Source organism: Dendrobates tinctorius, unplaced genomic scaffold (genome assembly GCF_039654945.1).
Source record: "Dendrobates tinctorius isolate UK_male_01 unplaced genomic scaffold, ASM3965494v1 ptg000010l, whole genome shotgun sequence".
NCBI classification, from domain to species: domain Eukaryota; kingdom Metazoa; phylum Chordata; class Amphibia; order Anura; family Dendrobatidae; genus Dendrobates; species Dendrobates tinctorius.
Window position 1 is genome coordinate 2,594,577 of NW_027361678.1, and position 25,771 is coordinate 2,620,347.

The 25,771-nt window shown below is 44.6% G+C and overlaps 1 protein-coding gene across 1 annotated transcript; it reads right to left on the reverse strand.

The window, feature by feature from the left end:
- Nucleotides 1-7,927: 7,927 nt before the first annotated feature.
- On the reverse strand, nucleotides 7,928-23,988 carry PSMA3 (proteasome 20S subunit alpha 3). Its single transcript, XM_073585713.1, has 11 exons — nucleotides 23,832-23,988; nucleotides 22,465-22,547; nucleotides 21,882-22,005; nucleotides 20,047-20,148; nucleotides 19,890-19,963; nucleotides 11,794-11,866; nucleotides 11,055-11,120; nucleotides 10,048-10,094; nucleotides 9,782-9,849; nucleotides 8,182-8,246; nucleotides 7,928-8,094 (listed from the first exon to the last, which is right to left on the reverse strand). The coding sequence occupies exons 1-11, from the start codon at nucleotides 23,850-23,852 to the stop codon at nucleotides 8,050-8,052; spliced, it is 768 nt and encodes a 255-aa protein (XP_073441814.1). The 5' UTR covers nucleotides 23,853-23,988; the 3' UTR covers nucleotides 7,928-8,049.
- Between the last annotated feature and the right edge of the window lie 1,783 nt (nucleotides 23,989-25,771).

The following is a 25,771-nucleotide window of genomic DNA, read 5'->3' on the forward strand; positions in this document are numbered from 1 at the left end:
AGATTTACATAAAAACCTGACCCCCATGTTAGGTGCTCTCAAGGTGAAAATAGGAGCTTGGATTAAATTGCACTTGTCGGTAGTGGGGGCGGGTTAATTTAATATGATTCTGATGCCTAAAATATTGTATATCCTGCATAATGCACCTGTCTGGATATCTCAGGGGAAACTTAGACAAAAATCTTGTTCAGGGGACTGGTGTGGGGGGAAGCAACACCCTCGTATTAGATTGTAAACCCTTCAATGCCCTAAGGATGGTGGGGTCTGGCCTTGCCTAATCCTGAAATATACTTCCTTGCGGCCCAGTGCCAGCACTTGAGGGGGTGAGCGCTTGAGGCGACTTCTGGCAGGATACAACACATTTTGGAAAAACTGACAAATCGGTGTCCAGTGGTACAGTGTTTGGAGGTTGGCTCACTGGGGGTGTTTGGGGAAACTATTCCCCACATTATCTCTGATACATTCACTCTGGAGGAGGGTTAAACAAATTCGGGGGGGTTACTGGCCTGACCCGGTTCTCACCAATTTGGGATAATAACTTACCAGAATTCAGATCTATGGGAGGACTGGGGGAAGGGCAGGCTAGAGGGATCCAATTTGTTTTCCAGATTGTGGACCCACAGGGACTGAAATCCTTTTCTCAGCTACAATCAGAATTTGGGCTCAGAGCTTCAGGTGGGTTCCAGTATGCAATAAGAGTAGCCATCTTGAAATTCAGGGGGATATTGTGCTGGAGTATGTATGTGGGAAGGGGTATGCAAGTGGGGTTATATCTTCTTTGTATGGAGGTCTGTTACATACTTTCCTATTGACATTCCCAATTGGCGCCAGGGCCAAGTGGGAGGGTGAGTTGGGCCCCTTGGAGGATGAGAGATGGGAATCCGCTCTGGGGTGGATCACAAAATTGTCACTAAGTGAACTGTATACAGTTGTGGCCAAAAGTATTGACACCCCTGAAATTGTCAGATAATACTCAGTTTCTTCCTGAAAATTATTGCAAACACTTTCTTTATTATCTTCATTTAATTTGTCTTAAATGAAAAAACAAAGAATTGTACTAAAGCCAAATTGGATATAATTCCACACCAAACATAAGAGGGTGGACAAAAGTATTGGCACTGTTCGAAAAATCATGTGATGCTTCTCTAATTTGTGTAATTAACAGCACCTGTAACTTACCTGTGGCACCTAACAGGTGTTGGCAATAACTAAATCACACTTGCAGCCAGTTGACATGGATTAAAGTTGACTCAACCTCTGTCCTGTGTCCTTGTGTGTACCACATTGAGCATGGAGAAAAGAAAGAAGACCAAAGAACTGTCTGAGGACTTGAGAAACCAAATTGTGAGGAAGCATGAGCAATCTCAAGGCTACAAGTCCATCTCCAAAGACCTGAATGTTCCGGTGTCTACCGTGCGCAGTGTCATCAAGAAGTTTAAAGCCCATGGCACTGTGGCTAACCTCCCTAGATGTGGACGGAAAAAAAAAATTGACAAGAGATTTCAATGCAAGATTGTGCGGATGTTGGATAAAGAACCTCAACTAACATCCAAACAAGTTCAAGCTGCCCTGCAATCCGAGGGTACAACAGTGTCGACCCGTACTATCCGTCGGCGTCTGAATGAAAAGGGACTGTGTGGTAGGAGACCCAGGAAGACCCCACTTCTTACCCCGAGACCTAAATAAGCCAGGCTGGAGTTTGCCAAAACTTACCTGAAAAAGCATAAAACGTTTTGGAAGAATGTTCTCTGGTCAGATGAGACAAAAGTAGAGCTTTTTGGGCAAAGGCATCAACATAGAGTTTACAGGAGAAAAAAAGGCATTCAAAGAAAAAAAAACACGGTCCCTACAGTCAAACATGGCGGAGGTTCCCTGATGTTTTGGGGTTGTTTTGCTGCCTCTGGCACTGGACTGCTTGACCGTCTGCATGGCATTATGAAGTCTGAAGACTACCAACAAATTTTGCAGCATAATGTAGGGCCCAGTGTGAGAAAGCTGGGTCTCCCTCAGAGGTCATTGGTCTTTCAGCAGGACAATGACCCAAAACACACTTCAAAAAGCACTAGAAAATGGTTTGAGAGAAAGCACTGGTGACTTCTAAGGTGGTCAGCAATGAGTCCAGACCTGAATCCCATAGAAAACCAGTGGAGAGATCTAAAAATGGCAGTTTGGAGAAGGCACCCTTCAAATATCAGGGACCTGGAGCAGTTTGCCAAAGAAAAATGGTCTAAAATTCCACCAGAGCATAGAAACTCATTGATGGTTACCGGAAGCGGTTGGTCGCAGTTATTTTGGCTAAAGGTTGTGCAAGCTGAGGGTGCCAATACTTTTGTCTGGCCCATTTTTGGAGTTTTGTGTGAAATGATCAATGTTTTGCTTTTTGCTTCATTCTCTTTTGTGTTTTTTCATTTTAGACAAAGTAAATGAAGAAAATAATACCAAAGAATGTGTTTGCAATCATTTTCAGGAAGAAACGGAGTATTATCTGACAAAATTGCAGGGGTGTCAATACTTTTGCCACAACTGTAGATTGCCTCAGCTCTATATAAGTGTACAAGTCCCCGGATGTCCTGTTCAAGGCTGGTCTAAAACCCATGTCAGAATGTCCCCGGTGCCGAAACGAAGGCGCCGGTATATTCCATATGATGTGGACATGCCCGAGGTGGTTTTCTTTCTGGACGGTGGTCTTGTGTCGGGTAGAGGGAGCGTAGAGATGTGTGATTCCAAAGGACCCAGTGGTATGCTTGTTGGGTGACGTGGAAGAGGTAAGTGTGGATAATACTATGAAGACAGCGATAGCCAGACTACTCTATATGGCAAAAGTGATTGTGAGAAATTGTATAGAAGAGGAGCTGCCGTTGAGAGGAGAATATCTCAAATATGTGAAAAATACCATTATGCTAGAAAAGGGGATTTACAAAAAAGAGGGAAACTGGTGTTATATGAAAAGCTATGGACGCCATGGCTAGAGCTTGGTTGGGGGGGGCTCGAGGTACATTGAATGTGGGTGTGGGGTGCTACCTGTAATGCTACAAATGGTGGAAGGATATCGCTAACCTTTATTTTTCTCTGCAGATGAAGATTATATGGACAGTGCAAGCAGTCTAATAGGGTTTGTGGGGGGGGGGGGATGTTATACCGAGTTAATATGAAAAATGATTGCTTTCGGAAAATATGTATCCTAATATGCTTTTCTGAATAAAAATCTAATTTATTAAAAAAATACACATACCTGGTTTTCCTCACTATCCACCCCCTCTGTGATTGACAGCTCTGGCTTCTTAGAGTCAGATCAGGGTGGAGATGGAGCAAGGTCGAGCATCCTAGTTAGTGGTCGGTGTCTGCTACAGCATCCCCAAGTCTCTACTGACTTGTAAGCCCAGCACCATTATGCGTGTCTCAAGTTGCAAAGATGTGTTGGAGATTCACAAGGCTTTCCTTCGGCAGCCATTAATATGGGCTCCGGGTTGGAGTCCTGCCTATCGATTTAGCAATCTTTTTTCCATGCTTATCACGGGCATTGCTAACCGATGCCTTGGGGTATATTCAGCACATGAGCAGTATACACTGAATGTGGATCGTTGTTCCTGTAGCATGTATGGCTTTCTGCTGGCCTCATTCAGCTGCAGCCGGGTCTAAGGGTCTCTGCCAAACAGTCATGAGAATAGCACAGATTTCCAACCATGATCACAACAAGCTTCATGTGACAGATTATGTAACCCTAACATGCACCATCTAAAGGGGATGGTTCTGGATGAAGAGACTGTCATTCTTCCAAATAAATGGTCCTGCCCATTGTGTTGCATCACGGCTCAGCCCTATGCATGTCAATGGAGCAGAGACCATTTCAGATGGAGCAGGCTTTCTGAAGAAAACATGTTATTTCTAACCCCAGATGACCCCTTTAAGCTTGTGGCTGCTCGGCCGTGTACTAGGACAGTTTTTGGAGTCCATTATTGGAAAGAGAACAATGAGCGATCCTTGTGCTAGAGTGGCTCTCACGTGTGGCTTATCTCACAGGTTTCCTTCCAAGCACAGAGGGAATTTCTGCCATTATTTCTTCTGTACAGGAAAGATATCTTTGTACCATGTTAGCCAGTAGATAGAAAAATATTCAGAATTGAGAGTCCTCAGAGGTTAACATCTTTTCAGTTAGCCATTAAAAGGTAACATATTGCAAGCTTTCGAGACTACTCAGGTCTCTTCATCAGGCATAGACTAATACAACATCTGAAGAATCACACTTATGCACAAAATTGCACAGAAAAAATGCAATAGATAAGACAAGTGACGTTTAGTAGAACTATCATTATGGGGGAGTGTGATAGTTATGGCCATAAATATTGGACCAGTTCATAGAAAAGGAGTGAGTTTTATTGCCCTCTGATTAGGGTCTGGTAATATGTTGTGATGCCCCCACAAGGTCTTAGGAGCAAATTCCTTAATTGATGTAAAGACATAAATCCATGCGACACATTCATTGGGGGCATCACAACATATTACCAGACCCCAATCAGAGGGCAATAAAACTTTCGCTCATTTTCTATGAACTGCTCCAATATTTGTTTCTCCCTCTCCCATAAGACAAGTGACTTGAAGTAGAACTATTATCTATTGCATTTTTTTTCTGTGCTGTGTCGTGCATAAATGTGATTCTTCAGATTTGCCTGAAGACCTGAGTAGTCTCGAAAGCTTGCAATTTGTTACCATCTTTTCAGTTAGCCATTAAAAGGTATCAACCACTGAGGAATCTCAATTCTAAATATTCTCTCTTCTGTAGGTATTTAGTGAGTGGAAGGCTCAACACTTTGTACACTGCAATCCTCTGCTTGTATCATGACATAGCAGTACATAGAGGGGGAGGCACTGGGGGTCTCAGTAAGTGCACAGCAGCACCGTGAGGGGGAAGCGCTGGGGTCTTTCTAAGTCTCCCAGTTGTCTGATGTAACAGGGCTGGTTGTCCTGGGTTTTCTGTAGTGACCTGCCGCTCCCTCCCCCACTAGTGCAGAACAAACAGCAACATGGGCGCAGAGCCAACTGATTTTGACAGCAGTTTGAGAAGTCCTCCACACCCACCCAGCACGAAGCCCTGTGCAGAGCGCCACAGCACCACCTAGTGGCTGATGCTAGGAAGTGGATTACTATTCCTCTACCCTTCAGCTATAGTGAGACAAAAAAAAATCCTACCAACCAGGTGCATTAAGCTCCGCCTGTGAAACTACACCATGTCAAGTGACTGATGCACCAACTCTCTGGACCTTGCTGTATTATGGTGACCTCATGATCTCAGCTCTCCTGATGAGCTAACTGGTGAACCGCAATGAGGCAAATAAGCTGACCATGTGTCTGGATGAGTGCAACAGTTCTCCAACTACCAAAGACTATATACCCATTATCTATCGTGTAAGGTGAGGGTGGTAGACACATCGGACTCAATTAGGCACCACTACAGAAGAGTATTGACACCCCTGCAATTCTGTCAGATAATACTCAGTTTCTTCCTGAAAATGATTGTAAACACATTCTTTGGTATTATCTTCATTTAATTTGTCTTAAATGAAAAAACACAGAATGAAATAAAAAGCAAAACATTCATCATTTCACACACAACTCCTAAAATGGGCCAGAAAAAAGTATTGGCACCCTCAGCCTAATACTTGGTTGCACAACCTTTAGCCAAAATAACTGCGACCAACCGCTTCCGGTAACCATCAATGAGTTTCTATCCTCTGGTGGAATTTTAGACCATTCTTCTTTGGCAAACTGCTCCAGGTCCCTGATATTTGAAGGGTGCCTTCTCCAAACTGCCATTTTTAGATCTCTCCACAGGTGTTCTAAGGGATTTAGGTCTGGACTCATTGCTGGCCACCTTAGAAGTCACCAGTGCTTTCTCTCAAACCATTTTCTAGTGCTTTTTGAAGTGTGTTTTGGGTCATTGTCCTGCTGGAAGACCCAGCTTTCTCACACTGGGCCCTACATTATGCTGCAAAGTTTGTTGGTGGTCTTCTGACTTCATAATGCCATGCACACTGTGAAGCAGCAAAGAAACCCCAAAACATCAGGGAACCTCCGCCATGTTTGACTGTAGGGACCGTGTTATTTTCTTTGAATGCCCCTTTTTTCTCCTGTAAACTCTGATGCCTTTGCCCAAAAAGCTCTACTTTTGTGTCATCTGACCAGAGAACATTCTTCCAAAACGTTTTAGGCTTTCAGGTAAGTTTTGGCAAACTCCAGCGTGGCTTTTTTGTCTCGGGGTAAGAAGTGGGGTCGTCCTGGGTCTCCTACCATACAGTCCCTTTTCATTCAGACGCCGACTGATAGTACGGGTTGACACTGTTGTACCCTCGGACTGCAGGGCAGCTTCAACTTGTTTGGATGTTAGTCGAGGTTCTTTGTGCGGATGTTGGATAATCTTGCATTGAAATCTCTTGTCAATCTTTCTTTTCCGTCCACATCTAGGGAGGTTAGCCACAGTGCCATGGGCTTTAAACTTCTTGATGACACTGTGCACGGGAGACACAGGAACATTCGGTCTTTGGAGATGGACTTGTAGCCTTGAGATTGCTCATGCTTCCTCACAATTTGGTTTCTCAAGTCCTCAGACAGTTCTTTGGTCTTCTTTCTTTTCTCCATGCTCAATGTGGTACACACAAGGACAGAGGTTGAGTCAACTGGCTGCAAGTGTGATTTAGTTATTGCCAACACCTGTTAGGTGCCACAGGTAAGTTACAGGTGCTGTTAATTACACAAATTAGAAGCATCACATGATTTTTCGAACAGTGCCAATACTTTTGTCCACCCTCTTTTTATGTTTGGTGTGGAATTATATCCAATTTGGCTTTAGGACAAACACAAAATGTGTTTGCAATAATTTTCAGGAAGAAACAGTATTATCTGACAGAATTTCAGGGGTGTCAATACTTTTTGCCACAACTGTAGATTATGTCTGCTATAATGGAAACATGACATCACGTGAGGGCTGCAGCCCATTGGTCTTAGAGAATTGCGAAGGCTGCAGCTAATCAGCTACCACTGCCAACATCGCCACAATGGCACCGGTGTGGGAGGCACACAGCATTTGCCATCACAGGGGTGAACTTTAGGATGCGTTCACACGTGGTTTTTTTTTTTCCTAGTTGTTTGTGCAGCGAAAATGCAAAAAAACAGCATCCCATGCATTCCTATGGGATTCTGCAATGCTGTGCTAATGCTGCGGATTTTCCTGCGGCGAAATCGTGCCGATTCCACCCACATAGGAATGTATTGTTCTGCTTACTTTCCGCATGTGGCTGTGCCCACCATGCGAAAAGTAAGCAGAACATTTGCGAACGGTACTCAGGGGGTGGAGGAGAAGAGACTGTCCTCCGGGCTCTGGGTACCATATCCCTGTAAAAAAAAAAATAAATAAAAATTAAACGGGTTATATTCACCTTCTGGCATCCCGCGCAGCCTTCCCAGGCCTCAGCGATGTGCCCGTTCCCAGTAATGCCTTGCGAGACCTTTGATGATGTCGCAGTCTCACGATACTTTAGCGGTCCCTATTCCTCACGAGATCACTACAGTATAGCGAGACTGCGAAGTCAAAGGTATCACAAGGCATTACTGGGAACGGGAGCATCGCTGAGGCCCGGGAAGGCTGTGCGAGGCGCCGGACGGTGCATATAACCCGATTATTTTTAACATTAGATCTTTTTACTACTGATGCTGCATAGGCTGCCTCAATAGTAAAAAGTTGGTCACAATAGTCACTGTTTGACCAACCTGTCAATCAGTTCTCCAAGCGATGCTACAGATCGCTTGGAAACCGCTAGCATTCTTGCAAATCGCTAGGTTTTCAGCGGAATGGAATTCCGCATTGTGTGCACTTAGCCTTACTGTTCCCCTTCTCATTGCTGATCTTACCAGTAAGGATTAACAGTGCCACGAGCAGTGTAAACAGTGGTTTTATTGCCAGTTGCCACATGTTCGACTCAGGTCCTTACCTATATAAAAACAGTAATTGGCATAGAGTTGAAATAGTAAAGGAGGGGGAAAAAAACCAAAACTAAATTACATGTTGTCATCATCGGAGTCATCCTCTTCTTCTAAAGATTCCTGCCAGAAAGAACAGAAGACTGGTTTAGACCAAGCTCCGCTCTACAGCCCTAACCAGTAGCAGTCACTGGAGGTGGTCATTTTTACCTTAGCATATTTCTCTGCTTCTTCTCTGATCTCTTTCGGTACAATTTCGTGCTTTCCATTAGTAACTGTTAGAAAATAAAGTGATTTGACATTGCAAAATGGCATGGTTATTTACACATGATTTACAACACTTATACAGTAATGCAATAACCATGGAAGGAGAGAGATGGCCCCTTAAGGGCTCGCTCACACTTGCTATGAAATCGGACGAGTGCGATCCAATAAAATAAAGTGTGAGAATCTGATCACACGCACCCATATAAGTCTATGGGTGCATGTGCAACATTGCACTGCACTCTGATATCACTGGAGTGCAGTGCGATTTCTGTGGACACGGGCAATGGAGGAGTTACTTTCTCAAGCTCCTCTGCTCCAATTTGAGAGGATCAAAGTACTGATAAAATTTACAAGTTGCCGAATGGCAAATAGACCCTAACCAAAGATTCTAATAAAATCTAACTTATTAAACTGTAATAATGAGAGTGCACGTTTAAAAATACAGAGTCCACATTAGATAGTAATGTCCCAACTTACGTTAATAGTCACGAGGGGGTGAATATAATTCCTCCTCTCGCAATGAAACTGCTGCTCTAATTTCAAATGTCTGATGGCTGTTATTCAGGGGCAAGTATTATTTAATTCTTCGCCTTATTTTCCTTTAGTTTTTTTTTTTTTTAATAAGGACTCTCACATAGGTCAGTATTTATTATTCAATCCCTCCCCTTACAGTATTCTTAGTGATTAATTTATCTGGCTGATTAGGCATAGGGGGTTAAATATTATTCAATACTTCCCCATATGAGGCCTATCACCAGTAACTGGACATTAAATTGTTAATGTCAATGGTGTTTTAGCCTTGGTGGCTGCGGACCACTCTATGGCATATGTCACCAATATGGACTAACTACTCTGAAATGTTAAACAGCTGCCTCCACAAATATGGCTATTACAGTAAGTTGGGGCATTACAATCTAAGATGGACTGTATTTTTAAAATAGCACTCATTATGGTTATAGTTTAATAAAAGTTACGTTTTCGTCGTAAAATCTTTAGTTAGGGTCTATTTAACCCTTGGCAACTTGTAAATTATTGTTAAACCCTACGCTGATTGTATTTTGAACAATTTTAGATAACTGATCAAAGCTCTAACACTAGGCTCGCACTCACAACAGAGCTGGAGCCGACTGTTAGTAGCATATCACATCAGGTGCCTTGTGTGACCCAGCCCAAGCAGAACAGTTAGGACTTTAAGGGTGAAACCTGTGAACATAATTATCACAGCAAGGAAAGAACCTTAGTCCACACTCTACAGATACTGCACAGCAGGACTACGCCAAAAAATATCAATGTGATTACATCATAATGGTTGTCCAAAAGTTATCACTGAGAAGACAGTTGTAAAAAAATAATTGAGCAGCACTTGTTATAAGCCTGATTATTGGTGAAGACCACCCAGCACCATTACACATTGAAGGGGTTACAGTCAGCTGATCAGTGGGTTGCCAGGAATTGAACCACCATTGATAGGTAAAAAAAAAAAAATATATATATTAAATGTCATTAATACAAAAAGTGAAGATCCAACCAGCCAAATTCTTACTTTCTCCAACCCAGCTCAGCTCCAGCTCAAATGCTTTATCCTTTACTTCATCATGGACGATATAGATTCTGAAGAATAAAAAAAAAGTGAGAATCCGTGTAGTCTTAGATAATGTATGGACCCCTCAAGACCACCTTTTGGATGTTATATTAAAGTATTGTCTGCTCAAGAGCCATCAGCTGCTACAGAGAGCAGAACGTGGCCATGTATTACATGGAATTAGTATTTCCTGATGGAAAGTAGCAATGTTGCCAATAAATACTTACATCTTTGCAACTTCTTTTACTACTTCCCGACAAGTCATGTCCTTCATCTGTTGGGAAAAGTAAGGTCCATACACATGAGATGGCAGTCTCCCAACTTCATACAAGGGAGCACTTGGCTGAGAATCCCCATGTGAGAGCCGCTGCCCAACTCCTCGGATGGCAACTTATCTCTCGGTGAACAAAAGGATCAGCCCTATAAAATCCAACAGGGGGAAGAGTCTCTTCCCAACTGCGGGAGACCTCCATGCACATTAGACCAGTGGTCCCCAACTGTTCTGACCTAGAGAGCCACATCCAGCTCTTGCCCCCCCTCACAGTAGTGGCAACCAAAGCCACCATTACAAGTACAATGATAACTGAAGCTTTTCATCACCCAGAAGCAGTACAACAAGATCCAGTGATCCCCACAATACCCCTTTTAGTATTCTCCAATTCAGCACTCCCAACACACTGTCTCATCCAGCTTCAGGCATCTCCTCTGACAGGTAGTAGCACCCTCTCTCCAGCGTACCCTAAATTCTCTCCAAACCCCTAAGACCAGTAAATGTTCGTGCATCCAGATCTTCTCTTCTGTGCAGGGCTACTCTCAAAATTCACCATTTTTAGATTTGCTCCTCATACCCGTTTGCTAGATTTGGGGGTAATGCACCAAGCTGGCAGACAGCCGCGAGCACATGTGGCTCCCAAGCTACAGATTAGGAACCCCTGCATTAGACTGCCATCTTTAACCTAAGGGAGTAAAGGTCTTCATCTACAACAAACTCTGCATGTTATGCTTTGATCTCGCACTGAGGAGCCATAAAAAAAGCATCCGATGCATTTTGCTTCTGCAAGTGAAGGCGAGAGGCAGCACGGACGTAGCGGTCATCAGTCTGCCAGGCCTAGGAAGCTGCTGGCTAACATCAGTGGTCCCTCACACCTCCACATGTAGCGAAACAGGCAGGATAACCCCTACAGTTACTGTCTCACACCTCATGGATACAGTCGCAGATACCAATGGCACTCACCTGAAGTTTTTCTATCTCTGTCTTGGCTGCCTGTTTGGCTTTCCCAATTGAGCATCCCCAATAGCCCTGAAGTAGAAAAAGTTAGTTTATCATCAAGACATTACATGTCAGAGAGGAAAGCCATACATATAAAATAACGGGGGTGAGGGGAGACCATAAGAGACCCTATTAACTAACATGTCAAAAGTGAAGCTCCATCTTTTATCCTACATCTGTCATTTGTGCAAACAACCATCATGTCACCCCATCTATTGTGTATCGGTGCAAACAAGACGTGAGACAAATGCACTGAACGGTGTCGTCAGCTCGCTGAGCACTGCAGTTCATCAGAGAATCCAGCGCTCACTCCCAAGTCTTAAGCCGAAACTTGACTCATGCCATGTGTGTCCACCAGCACCATCAGCTTTATGTGTATAGGAGCTTAGTTTTACAAGACTAACTTGTATTCACTAGTATTTTATATTAAAAACAACAAATAAAATGAAGGTTTTTGGGAGAAATTACTCCAAATGCCTGGACTAGTATTCCCTAATTGGTGCAAAGAACGGTTCAAAATAGTGTAAAATTCCATTCATTATGAAATATCTTGTAGCGTCAACTAGGCAGCACATCCACCTGGTAAAAGGCCAAGAAGGCAGATGAGACTCTTAGATCATCGGATCTGGAGCGGTCCAAGTCCATAGATGAGTGAATAAATAGAACAAGACTCACAAAGAAATGCTAAGTAGTTCACACTTACATAAGATACACCCGATGGGTCCACCATGTACAACTGAGCACCGTCATCTTCATTGTAGGATCCCAACATAAAGCTAAAAAATAATGGGACAGATTGTCAGGGTGGAATTGATTCTCTAGAGATATAATAATCACATGCTGTCCTGCTGCAGAGATCCACTGTAAGAGTGAGCTAGAAGATTAAGGGACCTCAAACTGTCTTTTTTTCTATGTAATCACAGACTAAAACCGCTCAATGTTGTCGCCATATGCACCTTAATAGTGAATGCAATGGCGCCCCCACTCAACGATGGCGGTCCCTAGAATATCCCTATATACTCAAAAATATAAATCTCTCTCTCCTCTAACTTGAGAATATAAAGGTCTCTAGAAGATACTAAAAAGCCTTAATTAGCAGTGGTCCAACTGGCCAAAAAGCCATCCATGTTAGCAGAACAGAGATCGCCAATTCACTTTTTCCCCATAAGTGGGGATATAGGGACCATCACTAAGACGTGACATCCGTGGTGTGGCGTTCGTTCCTCTACACACATTAAAATGAGGAAGACAGGATGTGATGTCCGTGGTACAGTGTGCACTCCACTGAACGGCATACGATCGCAAGTGTGACGGCGTGATATCAGAAGACAATGACAGCAACAAAAAGACGCTGCTATACTAGGGTTGTCCACAAATAGTGGTTGATCCGACACGTCAGATAAAATGCAAACAACTTTTATTCATTTTAAAACCCGGTATCAAAAAAGATAACCGTCATCAGGAAATTGGCAAAGTCATCAGCGGTAAAATCAGAGAAAGAATTATGGTCTAGGTCGACACGTTTTGAAGCAACACAATTTAATCCTATAAATAATACCATAAAGTGTAAATCATAGATCAATAGGAAAAAAAAAGCACTTTTTAAATGCACCAAATATAATATAAAAAAAAGGATCTTTATTGAACAGTTGATAAAATTAACAAAATGGCAAATATGCAGAAAATAAGGAAAGCCCATAGATACAGGACAATGGTGGACTGACCCAAACATAGCAGTAAGAATGGAGGCTACACAAATCAAATAATTTGTTATATGGAAAAAAAAAAATATATCATCTCTCACACTAAGGCTGTGTGCACACGCTGCGGATTCCGCTGCGTTTCCGCAGCGGTTTTGGCCGCTGCGGACACGCAGCAGTTTTAGCTGCGGTGTACAGTACCATTCATTTGAATGGGAAAAAAAAAAACGCTGTGCCGACGCTGCGGAAAAAACCGCGCGGATTTGCTGCGGTTTTGAATCCGCAGAAAGAATTGCATGTCAATTCTTTCTGCGGAAACCGCAGGACCAAACCGCAGGCAAAACCGCAGATAATCCGCAGGTCTTTGGACCTGCGGATTATCTGCGGTTTTTGCAAAATCCGTGCGGATTAATCCGCAGCGTGTGCACGTACCCTAAGGGTAGAAACACTGTGCCGCCATCAATACAGCTGAATATGTCCAGTGGACGCAAGCAAAAATAATAATGGCATGCTTATATCAAGTATAAATAATGAGTGGATAGAGATATATATATATATATATATATATATATATATATATACATACACACACACAGACAGTGGTCCAAAAGGAGGTGGACAGTATGTGTAATGAAACATTTCCTAATAAGTGGATTGGCCGGAGAGGCCCACTTAATTAGCCGGCAAGTTCACCAGACTTGACCCCAATGGTTGTTTTCTTTTGGGGAGTACTCGAGGACAAAGTTTATAGTCGAAAACCAAAAAGTGTCAGTGATTTGTAAAACTACATAAGAGATGCATTTCAAGAAATTAATACCCAAAGAGACTTGTTTGTCAAAGCGTAAGAGGCAGACTTCAAAGCTGTGCAAATTGTGATGGAAAACAGTTTGAGCACCTGCGTTGATAAAATTTAAGGGCTTTTGTATTATTGTTCAGAATAAAATTTAATTGTCAATGTCATGCTTGTGTTATTAAATATAATTTTATATATAAATCAAAGTAAATGTTACTATTTGGACTAAGATAGATAGAAACTGAAGCAGCTACTCGTAAATTTCAAAAATAATAGATACCAATAAAAGTAAAATTAATTGAGACATCAGTAGGTTAAATGTTTTTGAATATCCATATTGAATCAGGAGCCCCATATAATGCTCCATACAGTTCATGTGGGCCCCATAAGATGCTCCTTAGATTATGCCCCCATAAAATGCTCCATAGATTATGCCCCCATAAAATGCTCCATAGATTATGCCCCCATAAAATGCTCCATAGATTATGCCCCCATAAAATGCTCCATAGATTATGCCCCCATAAAATGCTCCATAGATTATGCCCCCATAAAATGCTCCATAGATTATGCCCCCATAAAATGCTCCATAGATTATGCCCCCATAAAATGCTCCATAGATTATGCCCCCATAAAATGCTCCATAGATTATGCCCCCATAAAATGCTCCATAGATTATGCCCCCATAAAATGCTCCATAGATTATGCCCCCATAAAATGCTCCATAGATTATGCCCCCATAAAATGCTCCATAGATTATGCCCCCATAAAATGCTCCATAGATTATGCCCCCATAAAATGCTCCATAGATTATGCCCCCATAAAATGCTCCATAGATTATGCCCCCATAAAATGCTCCATAGATTATGCCCCCATAAAATGCTCCATAGATTATGCCCCCATAAAATGCTCCATAGATTATGCCCCCATAAAATGCTCCATAGATTATGCCCCCATAAAATGCTCCATAGATTATGCCCCCATAAAATGCTCCATAGATTATGCCCCCATAAAATGCTCCATAGATTATGCCCCCATAAGATGCTCCATAGATTATGCCCCAATAAGATACTCCATAGATTATGCCCCAATAAGATGCTCCATATTCTATGTCCCCATATGCTGCTCCAGGATTTAACCAGCGCTTCCGACCGCCGGGCCGGAAATACGTGCATCGCCGAACCCAGTCACGGGATCGGGGGTCAGTGATGCATTGCCATAAAACCTGAGGTCTCCTAGAGACCTCTATGGTTGTTGATGAGGCATTGCTATAAGCGCCACCCGGTGGTCAGCGCTCATAGCAATGCTGTAATTCTGCTACATATAGGCAATCTGCTCATCGTCTATATGTAGCAGAGCCAATCAAGTAATGGAGGCTATTGAAGCATGCCAAAATTTAAAAAAAAAAATAAAGAAATATGAAAAAAAAAAAAAATTATAAAAAAAGTTTAAAATCACCCCCCTTTCGCCCCATTCAAAATAAAAAAAAAAAAAAAAAAAAAAATCACAGATACAGATATTAGGTATCGCCGCATTCAGTATCGCCCGATCAATATAAAAAAAAAAAAAAAAAAAAAAAAGATTAACCAGATTGCTAAACGCCGTAGCGGGAAAAAAACAAACGTCAGAATTACGTTTTTTTGGTCGCTGCGACATTGCATTTAAATGCAATAACGGGCGATCAAAAGATCGTGTCTGCACAAATATGGTATCCTTAAAAACGTCAGCTTGGCATGCAGAAAATAAGCCCTCACCCAACCCGAAATCACAAAAAATGGAAACGCTACGGGTATGGGAAAATGGCGCAATTTTTTTTTTAAAGCAAACTTTGGAATTTTTTTTTCACCACTTAGATAAAAGAGAACCTAGACATGTTTGGTGTCTATGAACTCGTAATGACCTGGAGAATCATAATGAATTTTGACTTTTGAACCTAGCAAAAAAGTCAAACAAAAAACAGTGTGGGATTGCACCTTTTTTTGCAATTTCACCGCACTTGGAATTTTTTTCCCGTTTTCAAGTACACGACATGCTAAAACCAATGATGTCGATCAAAAGTACAACTCGTCCCGCAAACAATAAGCCCTCTCATGGCCATATTGATGTAAAAATAAAGTTATGGCTCTGGGAAGAAGGGGAGCGAAAAACAAAAACACAAAACTGAAAAAAAAAATCACTGACATCTGAATGGCGTCTTAAAGGGAACCTGTCAGCAGGATTGTGCACAGTAACCTACACACAGTATTAGGTCGGCACCATTATACTAAATAAAATGATACCTTGGTTGATGAAATCCGTCTTGTGGTAGTTCTTTAATCTTTATTTTGTTTTGTGTTAGGCCAGTTTCACACGTCAATGTCTCCAGTACGTGTAGTGACAGTTTTCTCACGTATCGGAGACACTGACACACGTAGACCCATTCAAATGAATGGGTCTATGCAGATGTCAGCGTGTTTTCACAGACCGTGTGTAAAACACGGAGACATGTCTGTTTTAACACGGACACAGCCCGCAACACGTGCTGCACACGGAGAACTGTTCACACTGTCCTCCGTGCTCACGGACGGCCGCTGGGAAGCGGCTACTCTAAGCGCTGTTCCCGGCGGCTGGTGCTGACCGCAGCTGACATTCTGCTCTCCTGCTTTGCCGGCAGGAGAGAAGAATGAATGAAAACCCGACGTGGGGTCCCCCTCATTTTCTTAACCAACCAGTCGAAACTTACAGCTGGGGGCTGCATTCGTCAGCTTCAGCCAGGTTGGTTGTGAAGAATAGAGGGGTCCCCACGCTGTTTTTTTAATTATTTAAATTATTTAAAAAAAACAGCGTGTGGTCTCGCCCTATTTTGGACAACCGACCTGACTAAAGCCGACAGCTGAGGGCTGATATTCTCAGGCTGGTAAGGGGCCATTGATCTTGGCTCCCCCAGCCGCCCAGAAAAGGTGCCTCTACTAGAGCCACCTAAGGCCTGTTTCACACTTCCGTTTTTTCAAATCCGTCAAAATCCGTTGGTTTCCGTAAAAAAACGGATCCGCCATTTTTTTGCAGGATCCGTTTTTTTTGTCCCATAGACTTCCATTAGTGGTTACCGCGGATCCGTCAAAAAAACGGATCCGTTTGCATCAGTTTCCGTCAAAAAAACGGAAACGGATCCGTTTGGCGGACACAAAAACGGAAGTGTGAAACAGGCCTAATCTGGAGCTTTGCCTGGTTCTTCCCACTTGCCCTGTAGCAGTGGCAAGTGGGGTAATAAAGCGGTTAATGCCATCTTTCTATTATAAGGTGCCATTAAGCCCGGATTAGTAATGGAGAGGTGTCAATAAGACACCAATCCATTACTAAACCTACAGTAAATAAAGGGTTAAACACACAAGAATAAATTTTAATGAAAGAATACAACACATTTTTATAATCTTTATTACACTGGTAATTCCTTAGCGAAGCCATCGTTCTTCTGAAAAAGTTGTTGAAAATAATAAAGCAAATATATACATTACCTGTCCGGCGCTCAGTCACGTCCCACGGCGTAAATCCATCTCGGGGGTTAATATATTTACAGTTGGAGTGCTGCTAATTCAGCCGCTCCTGACAGGGCTTACTGTAGCGCTTCTTCCCGACGCCGTCCGTGTGGTCCTGATGCAGCACACGGTTGCCACATGGAGGTACCACGAGTCCACACGGATAGCTCCAGTACTGGTTTTTCCGGTACCGGAATTATCTGGACGTGTGAAACCGCCCTCAATGAGATTCTCGTGCCCTAAGGCGGGGTTGGGGCATGTGGTGCTCTGATCAGATATTCATCATTCAGACTGCTGACAGGTCACTGATCTCTCACTGACCTGCCCACTAGTTTACATAATGAATACCATCACATACTGAATATAATATGGTTTGAAAAAAAAAAAAAAAAAAAACAACATTTATCAGGCCGGCACCTGTGCTGTAGCACGATACAGGGGATAATATGCATATTTTCATTTTGTTTTCCAATAGATGCTATTACGCAGGTGCCGCCATTTTGGCAGAGAAAAAAAAAAAAAAAATTAGGCTTCATCAAGATGGAGACGCTCACACAGTAGCATCAATCGGAATGCGATAGATGGTACGGCGGCATTTCCATTGGAAAAAAATATCTTAAACAAGGCTATATGTATAAACCAAATGAAAATATGCATATTATCCCTCCTATCTCTCTATTGCGCCGGCCTGACAAATGTGAATTGTTTTTTCAAACCATATTATATTCAGTATGTAAACTAGGGGGCAGGTCAGTGAGGGATCAGTGACCTGTCAGCAGTCTACATTAAGTATTCATAATCAGAGCACCACATGAAGACCCCCCACAGGCCTCCCCGGACCACGAGCATATCATTAAAGCCCCCGTTACACACTGCGATATCACTAGCAATATTGCTGTAAAGTCACCGATTTTGTGACGTTGCAGCGATATTGCTAGTGATATCGCTGCATGTGATACTTACCTCCGACCGGCTCCCCCGCTGGTTATCGCTGATCGTGCGAGAAGCTCCTGGACCATTCCTCGTCGGTCACTACCTGCGGCGCCGACGAGCGACGTGTGGAGCCGGGCGGGAGGACGCAGGATCGCCGCGTCTGACAGGTAAGTAGTGATCCCCGTCCCCAGCAATGTCGCTGGTGAGATCTGCCTGAGTGGCAGCTCACTAGCGACCACCTAGCGATGCACCAACGATCCTGACCATATCATATCGCTGGTCGGGATCGCTGGTGCATCGCTAGGTGTAATGGTACCCTAAGGCTACTTTCACACATCCGGTGTGTTTGTTCCAGCGGAGAGCCGGGACGCCAGATCAGGCCTGCAGCGGTGACACCGGATGCAGATGTGCCTTATCCGGCTCGGAAATTATTTAAAGGCGCCGCACCGGGGACAAGAGAGACGCGCGCGCGCTGTGCTGCGCCGGGCACTTGTGGGGTTAAAACTCACAGTGCCCGGGCATGCGCTGTTGAAAAAGCCGGTCCGGCGCTGCAAAAAAACGTTGCAGCCAACGTTTTTTGCTGACGCCGGACAGCGCAGGTTTGCCGTTTCCGGCAAAAAACGGAGGTGCCGCATGTCCATCTGGCACGATGCGGCGATCATTACATTCTATGTGCCAAAACCGGATCCAATTCCGGATCCGGTTTTCACTGCATCGTGCCAAATTCAAAAAGACGGATGTGTGAAATTAGCCTTACTCACAACTGAAAATAAAGATTACAGAACCACAAGACGGATTTCATCACCAGGTATCAGTGTAATCAGTATAACGACGCTGACCTGACACAGTAGGTTATTGTGCACAATCCTGCTGACAGGTTACCTTTAAGGTGTCCTCAGTTTTGTCATTTTTTTTTCCAAACATTCTGAAAAGTTTCCATTATTGAATTTAATGGGAAATCCACATTGTTCACACACAGGTCCCCCCCAAAGAAAAGCAATAAAATCACTCTGATGTGGATTATTTGGAGAGGCCTCTGTCAAGTCAAAAGGCAGCAAAAAAACTGAAGCCTTTTCTTAATACAAAGCCGATTCAGATCTGAAAACTGTGGAGGAAAAAAAAACATTGCTTTTTAGGAGGGGGACATTGCCTCAGAGCTAAAGTTAACCCTTTGGTACACTCCCGGGATTGAAGTGTTTTTATGTTGTGTATTTTCCAATTTTACTAACAAAATGTGACCTCAGAAACAGCCATGTAAAAAAACAAAACACAAACTCCCATCCACACATGCTCACAGCGTCAGAGGCCATGACGAGCCGACATATTAAGAGCGAACTGTAACCAAAACTGAAAGTGCCAATTATCTGCTTTGCACATATCTTGCTGGAAATAAAGGGGTATTTCCATCTGGGAGGACATTATGAACAGGAACCAGCACTGCAGCCCGCCCACTCTCACCAATTTCGGGGAGGCTCAAATATGCCGTAACTCAGGATAATTTAAAGCTGATTAGTCACCAAACCAAAGAGGCCCCAGACGATCCTTCTGCCGGCAGGTATCTATCTATCCCCATAAACAGAAATACTCCCATATTCCCTACAATGAAGCCACAGTCAGACTCTTGTCGACAGTTTATTAAAAAAATCAGCGCAAAATCGGACATGATGAATCCTTATATCTCCAGACATCGGCTGTCGATATGGACAGATTCAGCTGATGAAAGTATAGTGTGTATGGGGGTCTAACGGATCTCCCATATGCTGCTCTCCAGTCCCTGCAGCAATACCAGGGGGCAAACACCAACCAGTCCATAACTAATGCATAAGGGATCACTATAACTTCTTACAGTGTCGCCGCTTACCTGCATCCAAACGGTCTGACTGCGCTGTACAGGGTATAGGCATGTACATACATGGCCACTCTGTCCGCAAGATGCTGCGAAGAAGCAAAGGGGCCGCATTAGTAATAGTACAGACCTACCACAAAGCGGGATAAAATCGTGATCGGGGCGACCGTACCTTTAATGGAATGTCATAGCCATAGTTTGATCTAAAGTTGGAAGCTTCCTCTCGAGCGATATCTGCCAAGGAACGAGCATCTGCCAACAGCCCAGCAACAGCCTGCAGGTCATACAAGACAGGGGTATTGGTCTTACTCAACACGATGGGTTTCAGAAAAATCATTTCAGGATGATCCAGTCACTGACAGTAGGCATTTTGTGTTGCTGAGGATTTGGAGGAATCTAATCATTCTGAGGAGGAGCCCTGCCTGACATGTAATAGACATCACACCCCGTGAGGGGGGAAAGAGCTCATTACATACAGCATCTACTTATTCACATCCTCCTGGATGGATGCTGTTGTATGGTGCTTGTAAAAACAATTTAAAGCTCTTCAGATATCACTTTTCTTTTCAGCCTGTTGCCTAGGAGACCGACCACCGCTGCGGTGTTGCTTGTTAGCACTCTGCTGTTGCTGATCCGAATTAGGAAATAACCGCATGCTCCAGCGATCCTGGACAGCTTAGAGAGCTCTTACAAGCTGAACAGGAAAAAGCTTGTAAGCACTGCGCATGTTCTGCTGTCCAGCAGCAGTGGTCATCTCCAGAGCAGCGCGCTGCAAAGAAAAATGTAAGCAGCAGTAAAGAGTAACATTGCTCGTATCTAAACACACTATCCGACAATGTCCATCCATGACCCTTTAAGGCAGGGTTCCCCAACTCCAGTCCTCAAGGCCCACCAACACATCATGTTTTCAGGATTTCCTTAGTATTGCCCAGAGGTGATAATTGCTTCACCTGTACAATACAAAGGAAATCCTGAAAACATGATCTGTTGGTGGGCCTTGAGGACTGGAGTTGGGGAACCCTGCTTTAAGGGACACCTATAAAATCAGTTTCCACTGTTCCCACTTACTGAAGAGGAACAAGTCCGCAGCAGGGAAGGTACAGTGGGCGAAATAAGTATTGAACACGTCACCAATAATCTAAGTAAATCTATATCTAAAGGCGGCGCTACTGACATGAAATTCTCCCCAGATGTCAAACAACTGATCCAATTCACACAGGGAAAGAAATCATCCATAGATGTCCATAAGCAAAGCCACGCTTTACTTTTAAAAAAAAAAAAATCAGTTTCTTTGTATCTTCGTGCCCCATACTGTATAAATGATAAGTTATGTTTATTCTGAAGGTCGGAGCAATTAATGTGATACTAAATAGAATAGTTTTACTACATTTCCACATTAAAAACACTTAAAAAATGTTTCAGTGTCACCATTTTCTCAGAGCTACAACTGTTCTTGTTTCTGAGTGGGGAGCTGAAGTTTTTAATGTAATCACTTACTTTATTCTGCCTTTCATGAGATGGGATAAACAAAAAAACAGCAATATTGTCATTTATCTGTACTGTTTATTGTATGGTTTAGAAAGGTGGATTATTTAAAGCTTTGGGTCATTACTGGCACAGCGATACCAATTGTGTGGCCATTTTCTAAAATAAATTATTCATAAAAAGTTGGATTTTTTATGCTTCAATATTTAAAATCTTTACACTTTTTTTTCCTTTTACATGTTGGCTCATAGAAAACCCTGCAATACCTCTGAGGATTGCTGGAGGGGATGACGTGACAGAGGGCGCCTCCTTCCTTCCTTAGATGCCATAGTGGCACTTATAGGGTTAAGCTGTCGGGATCGATGCTAGCTGTGTTTTAGGGCCCGACTCCTGCTGCTAATCCCACTGACGACACCTTGTAGATCACCGTGATAAATAATTTGTGTCACGGTGAAGGCGCCAACTCCTAACCCTGGCATTCATTTGTTGTTGGTTGGCAAGGGGTTAAGGAGCTTTGCTTACCATGCCAACATGCCGATCCACATTGAAGATGCGCTTGTTAGACCCTTCTTCATAAAGTTTAGATAACACAAGCTTCTCTACACCAAACACAACGCCGTCCTTACATCTGATGCCGATGGCTGTACTGAAAAAGAAGAAATAGGTTGGGGACGGGGCGACAGGCCACGGCGGGGGCGACAGGCCACAGCATCCTACATATAGGATATATGATGCAGTTCTCTACATCAGCACTGGGGTATCACTATTGGGACCCAAGTAGGGGATTTAGGCTCCAGAATTGTCCACAAACCTGGTGATCATAAACTTGTTAGCCATTCTGGAAATATTAACACTTTTCTATACAGGAGACCGACCACCACTGCGGCCAAGCAGAAGTGGCTGAATGTGCACAGCGCTTACAAGTACTTTTCTATTGAGCTTGTAAGCATTGTTTGGATCTGTTGCCTCCCGATCTTGGCCATCTCCACTGCAGAGCTCACCAGCAGCAGCGGTTGATGATAAAGAAACAGTTTCTACAAGCACCATCCCACTATGCCCATTGTTGAAGGATATTGATGAAAGAACTTCGGATTTTGCCACTTACCTGCTGTTTTCCACGGCTTTAGCTGCATATTCAACCTGAAACACTCTGCCGTCCGGTGAGAACGTAGAGGCCGAGAGATCGTACTGTAATCAGAGAGAATGGTCCGTAAGCCTCTGACAGCGGCTCTCCGCCAACCTAACTGCTGTACAGAAACATTCATTCTCTAGTCAGAGCCCTCAGCCCGACCTGTCAGTCTCCAGGACTCGCAACTCAATGGCTCTTTTCTACAGATATTAGAAGAGATAGAAATCAGTGCTGGTTTCCTGTTCGGATGAAACGTGAAGGATGTAACGGTCATGAAACATTACGCCCCCTACTGGAGGTCAATATTAGAGCAGTACAGGCGAGAATAAGGCCGGGTGACCACGATCTGGAACTAGCAGCGCTTTGGACATAGTGCATGTTGGCTGTGTCCAAAGCGCTGATGAATCCTCCGATCACTGAACCGCGCGGATTTACCACGTCCAATACATTCTATGGGTGAGATTTATCTTGTGTAGACTCACGTCTCCAGAAGAGAAATTGACATGTTGCCATCTGGAAAGTCGCGCCGCATGTCCGTCTCTGCGGGTGAGCCACCGGCGTCTGTGGACACAGCAGACATGGGATTTCTAGAACTCCCATCCACTATACTGCAACATCTGGACACCTCCGGATCGTGGGCATGTAATGTTCTACCCCACCCTAGGCTCAGTAAGAATAACTTATAGGAGACAAAACTTTTAAAAACCAGAGCTCATCTTCCTAGTCACCCATCGCTCCTGTGCTAACACTGCGCAGTCCCTTGCTGGTCTCCATGTCTTGCTGCACTGATGCCCGGAACATGTGACCGCTGCAGCCAATCACAAGGCCTTTGTTTTCGACATGCCTGTAGCTCAAGTGGCCCCCGAAGCCAATCACGTGGCCCCCACCGTGATACCACTGGTGTAGCCAACCGCAGCATCTGTTTACATCAGCAGAGTGCAGCGATTGTCTGCAGAGGTGACTACAGCTCATCAGCAAGGAGCGGCAGAGGCAGGACTGGTGAAGGGGATATAGTGGGGGTTTTCCTGCAGTCTATCAAATAGAGTGAAGATAAAACTATTCCCAGACCCCTTCACTGCTGGCGCCGGTTACAGGGGAAGTATCTGCCTGGCCGCAGCCACTTTCGCCGGCGGTCAGTGACGCAGCACCTGCGCTGCCCCGGGCGGCCAGTGATATAGGCGGACAGCCCGAGGGACGCAGCTCCGCCACTGCCGGCTCCACCGCTCTCCTCTTCCCTACAGAGAGGCACAGCGCCCCCCGCTCTAATGAATGAACCAGCAGCTTTATGTACAAGCCGGGGCGGCCTCCTCCGGCAGAAGCAGCGCCGCTCCAGCCGCACTCACCCCGGTCCCGATGGAGCTCATGTCGGACACTGCACAGCGGGATCCAGCGGTGAGACGGCACTTTCAGTCCTTTCCTTTCCTCCGCACTCACCAGCCAGTATCCTGCAATCTGATTGCTTAGTAACCGTCAAATCAGAGGCTATATTCTAGGACGCATGCGCAGTAACTATACAAGGTAACTATGTTAGGCTTTGTACATGAGGTGCAGAAGAGCGCCCTCCAGAGGTGGGAGGCCCGATATGCGCCGCTTGATTTTTGTTGCGAGAAAATCTACAACGTAAGGCCATGTGCACACAGAGGATTCGGTGAGTTTTTTTACGCCAGTATTTGTAAGTCTGGGTTCATATCGCGGTAGGTGCCATCCGTTTAATGTATCCGTTACGCAGCACTAATGCTATGTAACGGATGCGTTACTGCACCTATTAGCATCTATTATACTAACGCATCCTAACACATGTCCAAATCGGCATGCTTGTGACGCACCCGAGAACGCAGGCTACAACGGTTTCAGGTGCGTTACGTCTAACGCACAGCAAACAGACACGTTCACTGTCCATAGACCTCTATTGCTAACGCACTGCTACCATGCGTTAGAGCAATCGGTCAAAAATAGACAAAAAAAAGACATCAGCGTGAGCGCATACGTTAAACGGATGGCACTAACACAATGTGAACCTAGCCTAAGCCAAAACCAGGAGTGCAACGGGCAGAGGAAAAGCATAATAGAAACATTTGCACCACTTCTGAATTTTTCCTGGTTTTGGCTTACAAATACTGAAGTAAAAAACTCACCAAATACTGGATGTGTGCATGTGGCCTTACAGAAATGATCCAAACTAATAGAAAACGCATCGCACACAGCAGACAGTTCACATTCCAACATAAGTGACATTTAGTAAAGTATCAAATTCCACTAAATGATCTGAAAAATAGCAGACCTCCTCTTGTGTTCCCACCCCCACGACCAGGAATGGTGCCGCCCCGCACCCCATTATTGGGCCAGAGTGCTCCTACCACATTGGAGAGGATTGATACCGCCCCGCACCCCATTATTGGGCCACAGTGCTCCTACCACATTGGAGAGGTTTGGTGCCGCCCCGCACCCCATTATTGGGCCGGAGTGCTCCTACCACATTGGAGAGGATTGATACCGCCCCGCACCCCATTATTGGGCCACAGTGCTCCTACCACATTGGAGAGGATTGATACCGCCCCGCACCCCATTATTGGGCCACAGTGCTCCTACCACATTGGAGAGGTTTGGTGCCGCCCCGCACCCCATTATTGGGCCGGAGTGCTCCTACCACATTGGAGAGGATTGATACCGCCCCGCACCCCATTATTGGGCCACAGTGCTCCTACCACATTGGAGAGGTTTGGTGCCGCCCCGCACCCCATTATTGGGCCGGAGTGCTCCTACCACATTGGAGAGGATTGATGCCGCCCCGCACCCCATTATTGGGCCACAGTGCTCCTACCACATTGGAGAGGTTTGGTGCCGCCCCGCACCCCATTATTGGGCCGGAGTGCTCCTACCACATTGGAGAGGATTGATGCCGCCCCGCACCCCATTATTGGGCCGGAGTGCTCCTACCACATTGGAGAGGTTTGGTGCCGCCCCGCACCCCATTATTGGGCCGGAGTGCTCCTACCACATTGGAGAGGTTTGGTGCCGCCCCGCACCCCATTATTGGGCCGGAGTGCTCCTACCACATTGGAGAGGTTTGGTGCCGCCCCGTACCCCATTATTGGGCCGGAGTGCACCTACCACATTGGAGAGGACTGGTGCCGCCCCGCACCCCATTATTGAGCTGGAGTATTCCTACCATATTGGGGAGGATTGGTGCCGCCCCGCACCCCATTATTGGGCCGGAGTGCACCTACCACATTGGAGAGGACTGGTGCCGCCCCGCACCCCATTATTGGGCCGGAGTATTCCT

Bases quoted from the DNA above. Each gene is read 5' to 3' on its own strand.
- PSMA3 (XM_073585713.1), bottom strand. From the start codon at position 23,852: ATGAGCTCCATCGGGACCGGG. The intron at 22,548-23,831 runs GTGAGTGCGGCT...CTCTGATTACAG, and splicing joins TGAGCTCCATCGGGACCGGG to TACGATCTCTCGGCCTCTAC. The intron at 20,149-21,881 runs GTAAGCAAAGCT...TATGACCTGCAG, and splicing joins TGGATCGGCATGTTGGCATG to GCTGTTGCTGGGCTGTTGGC.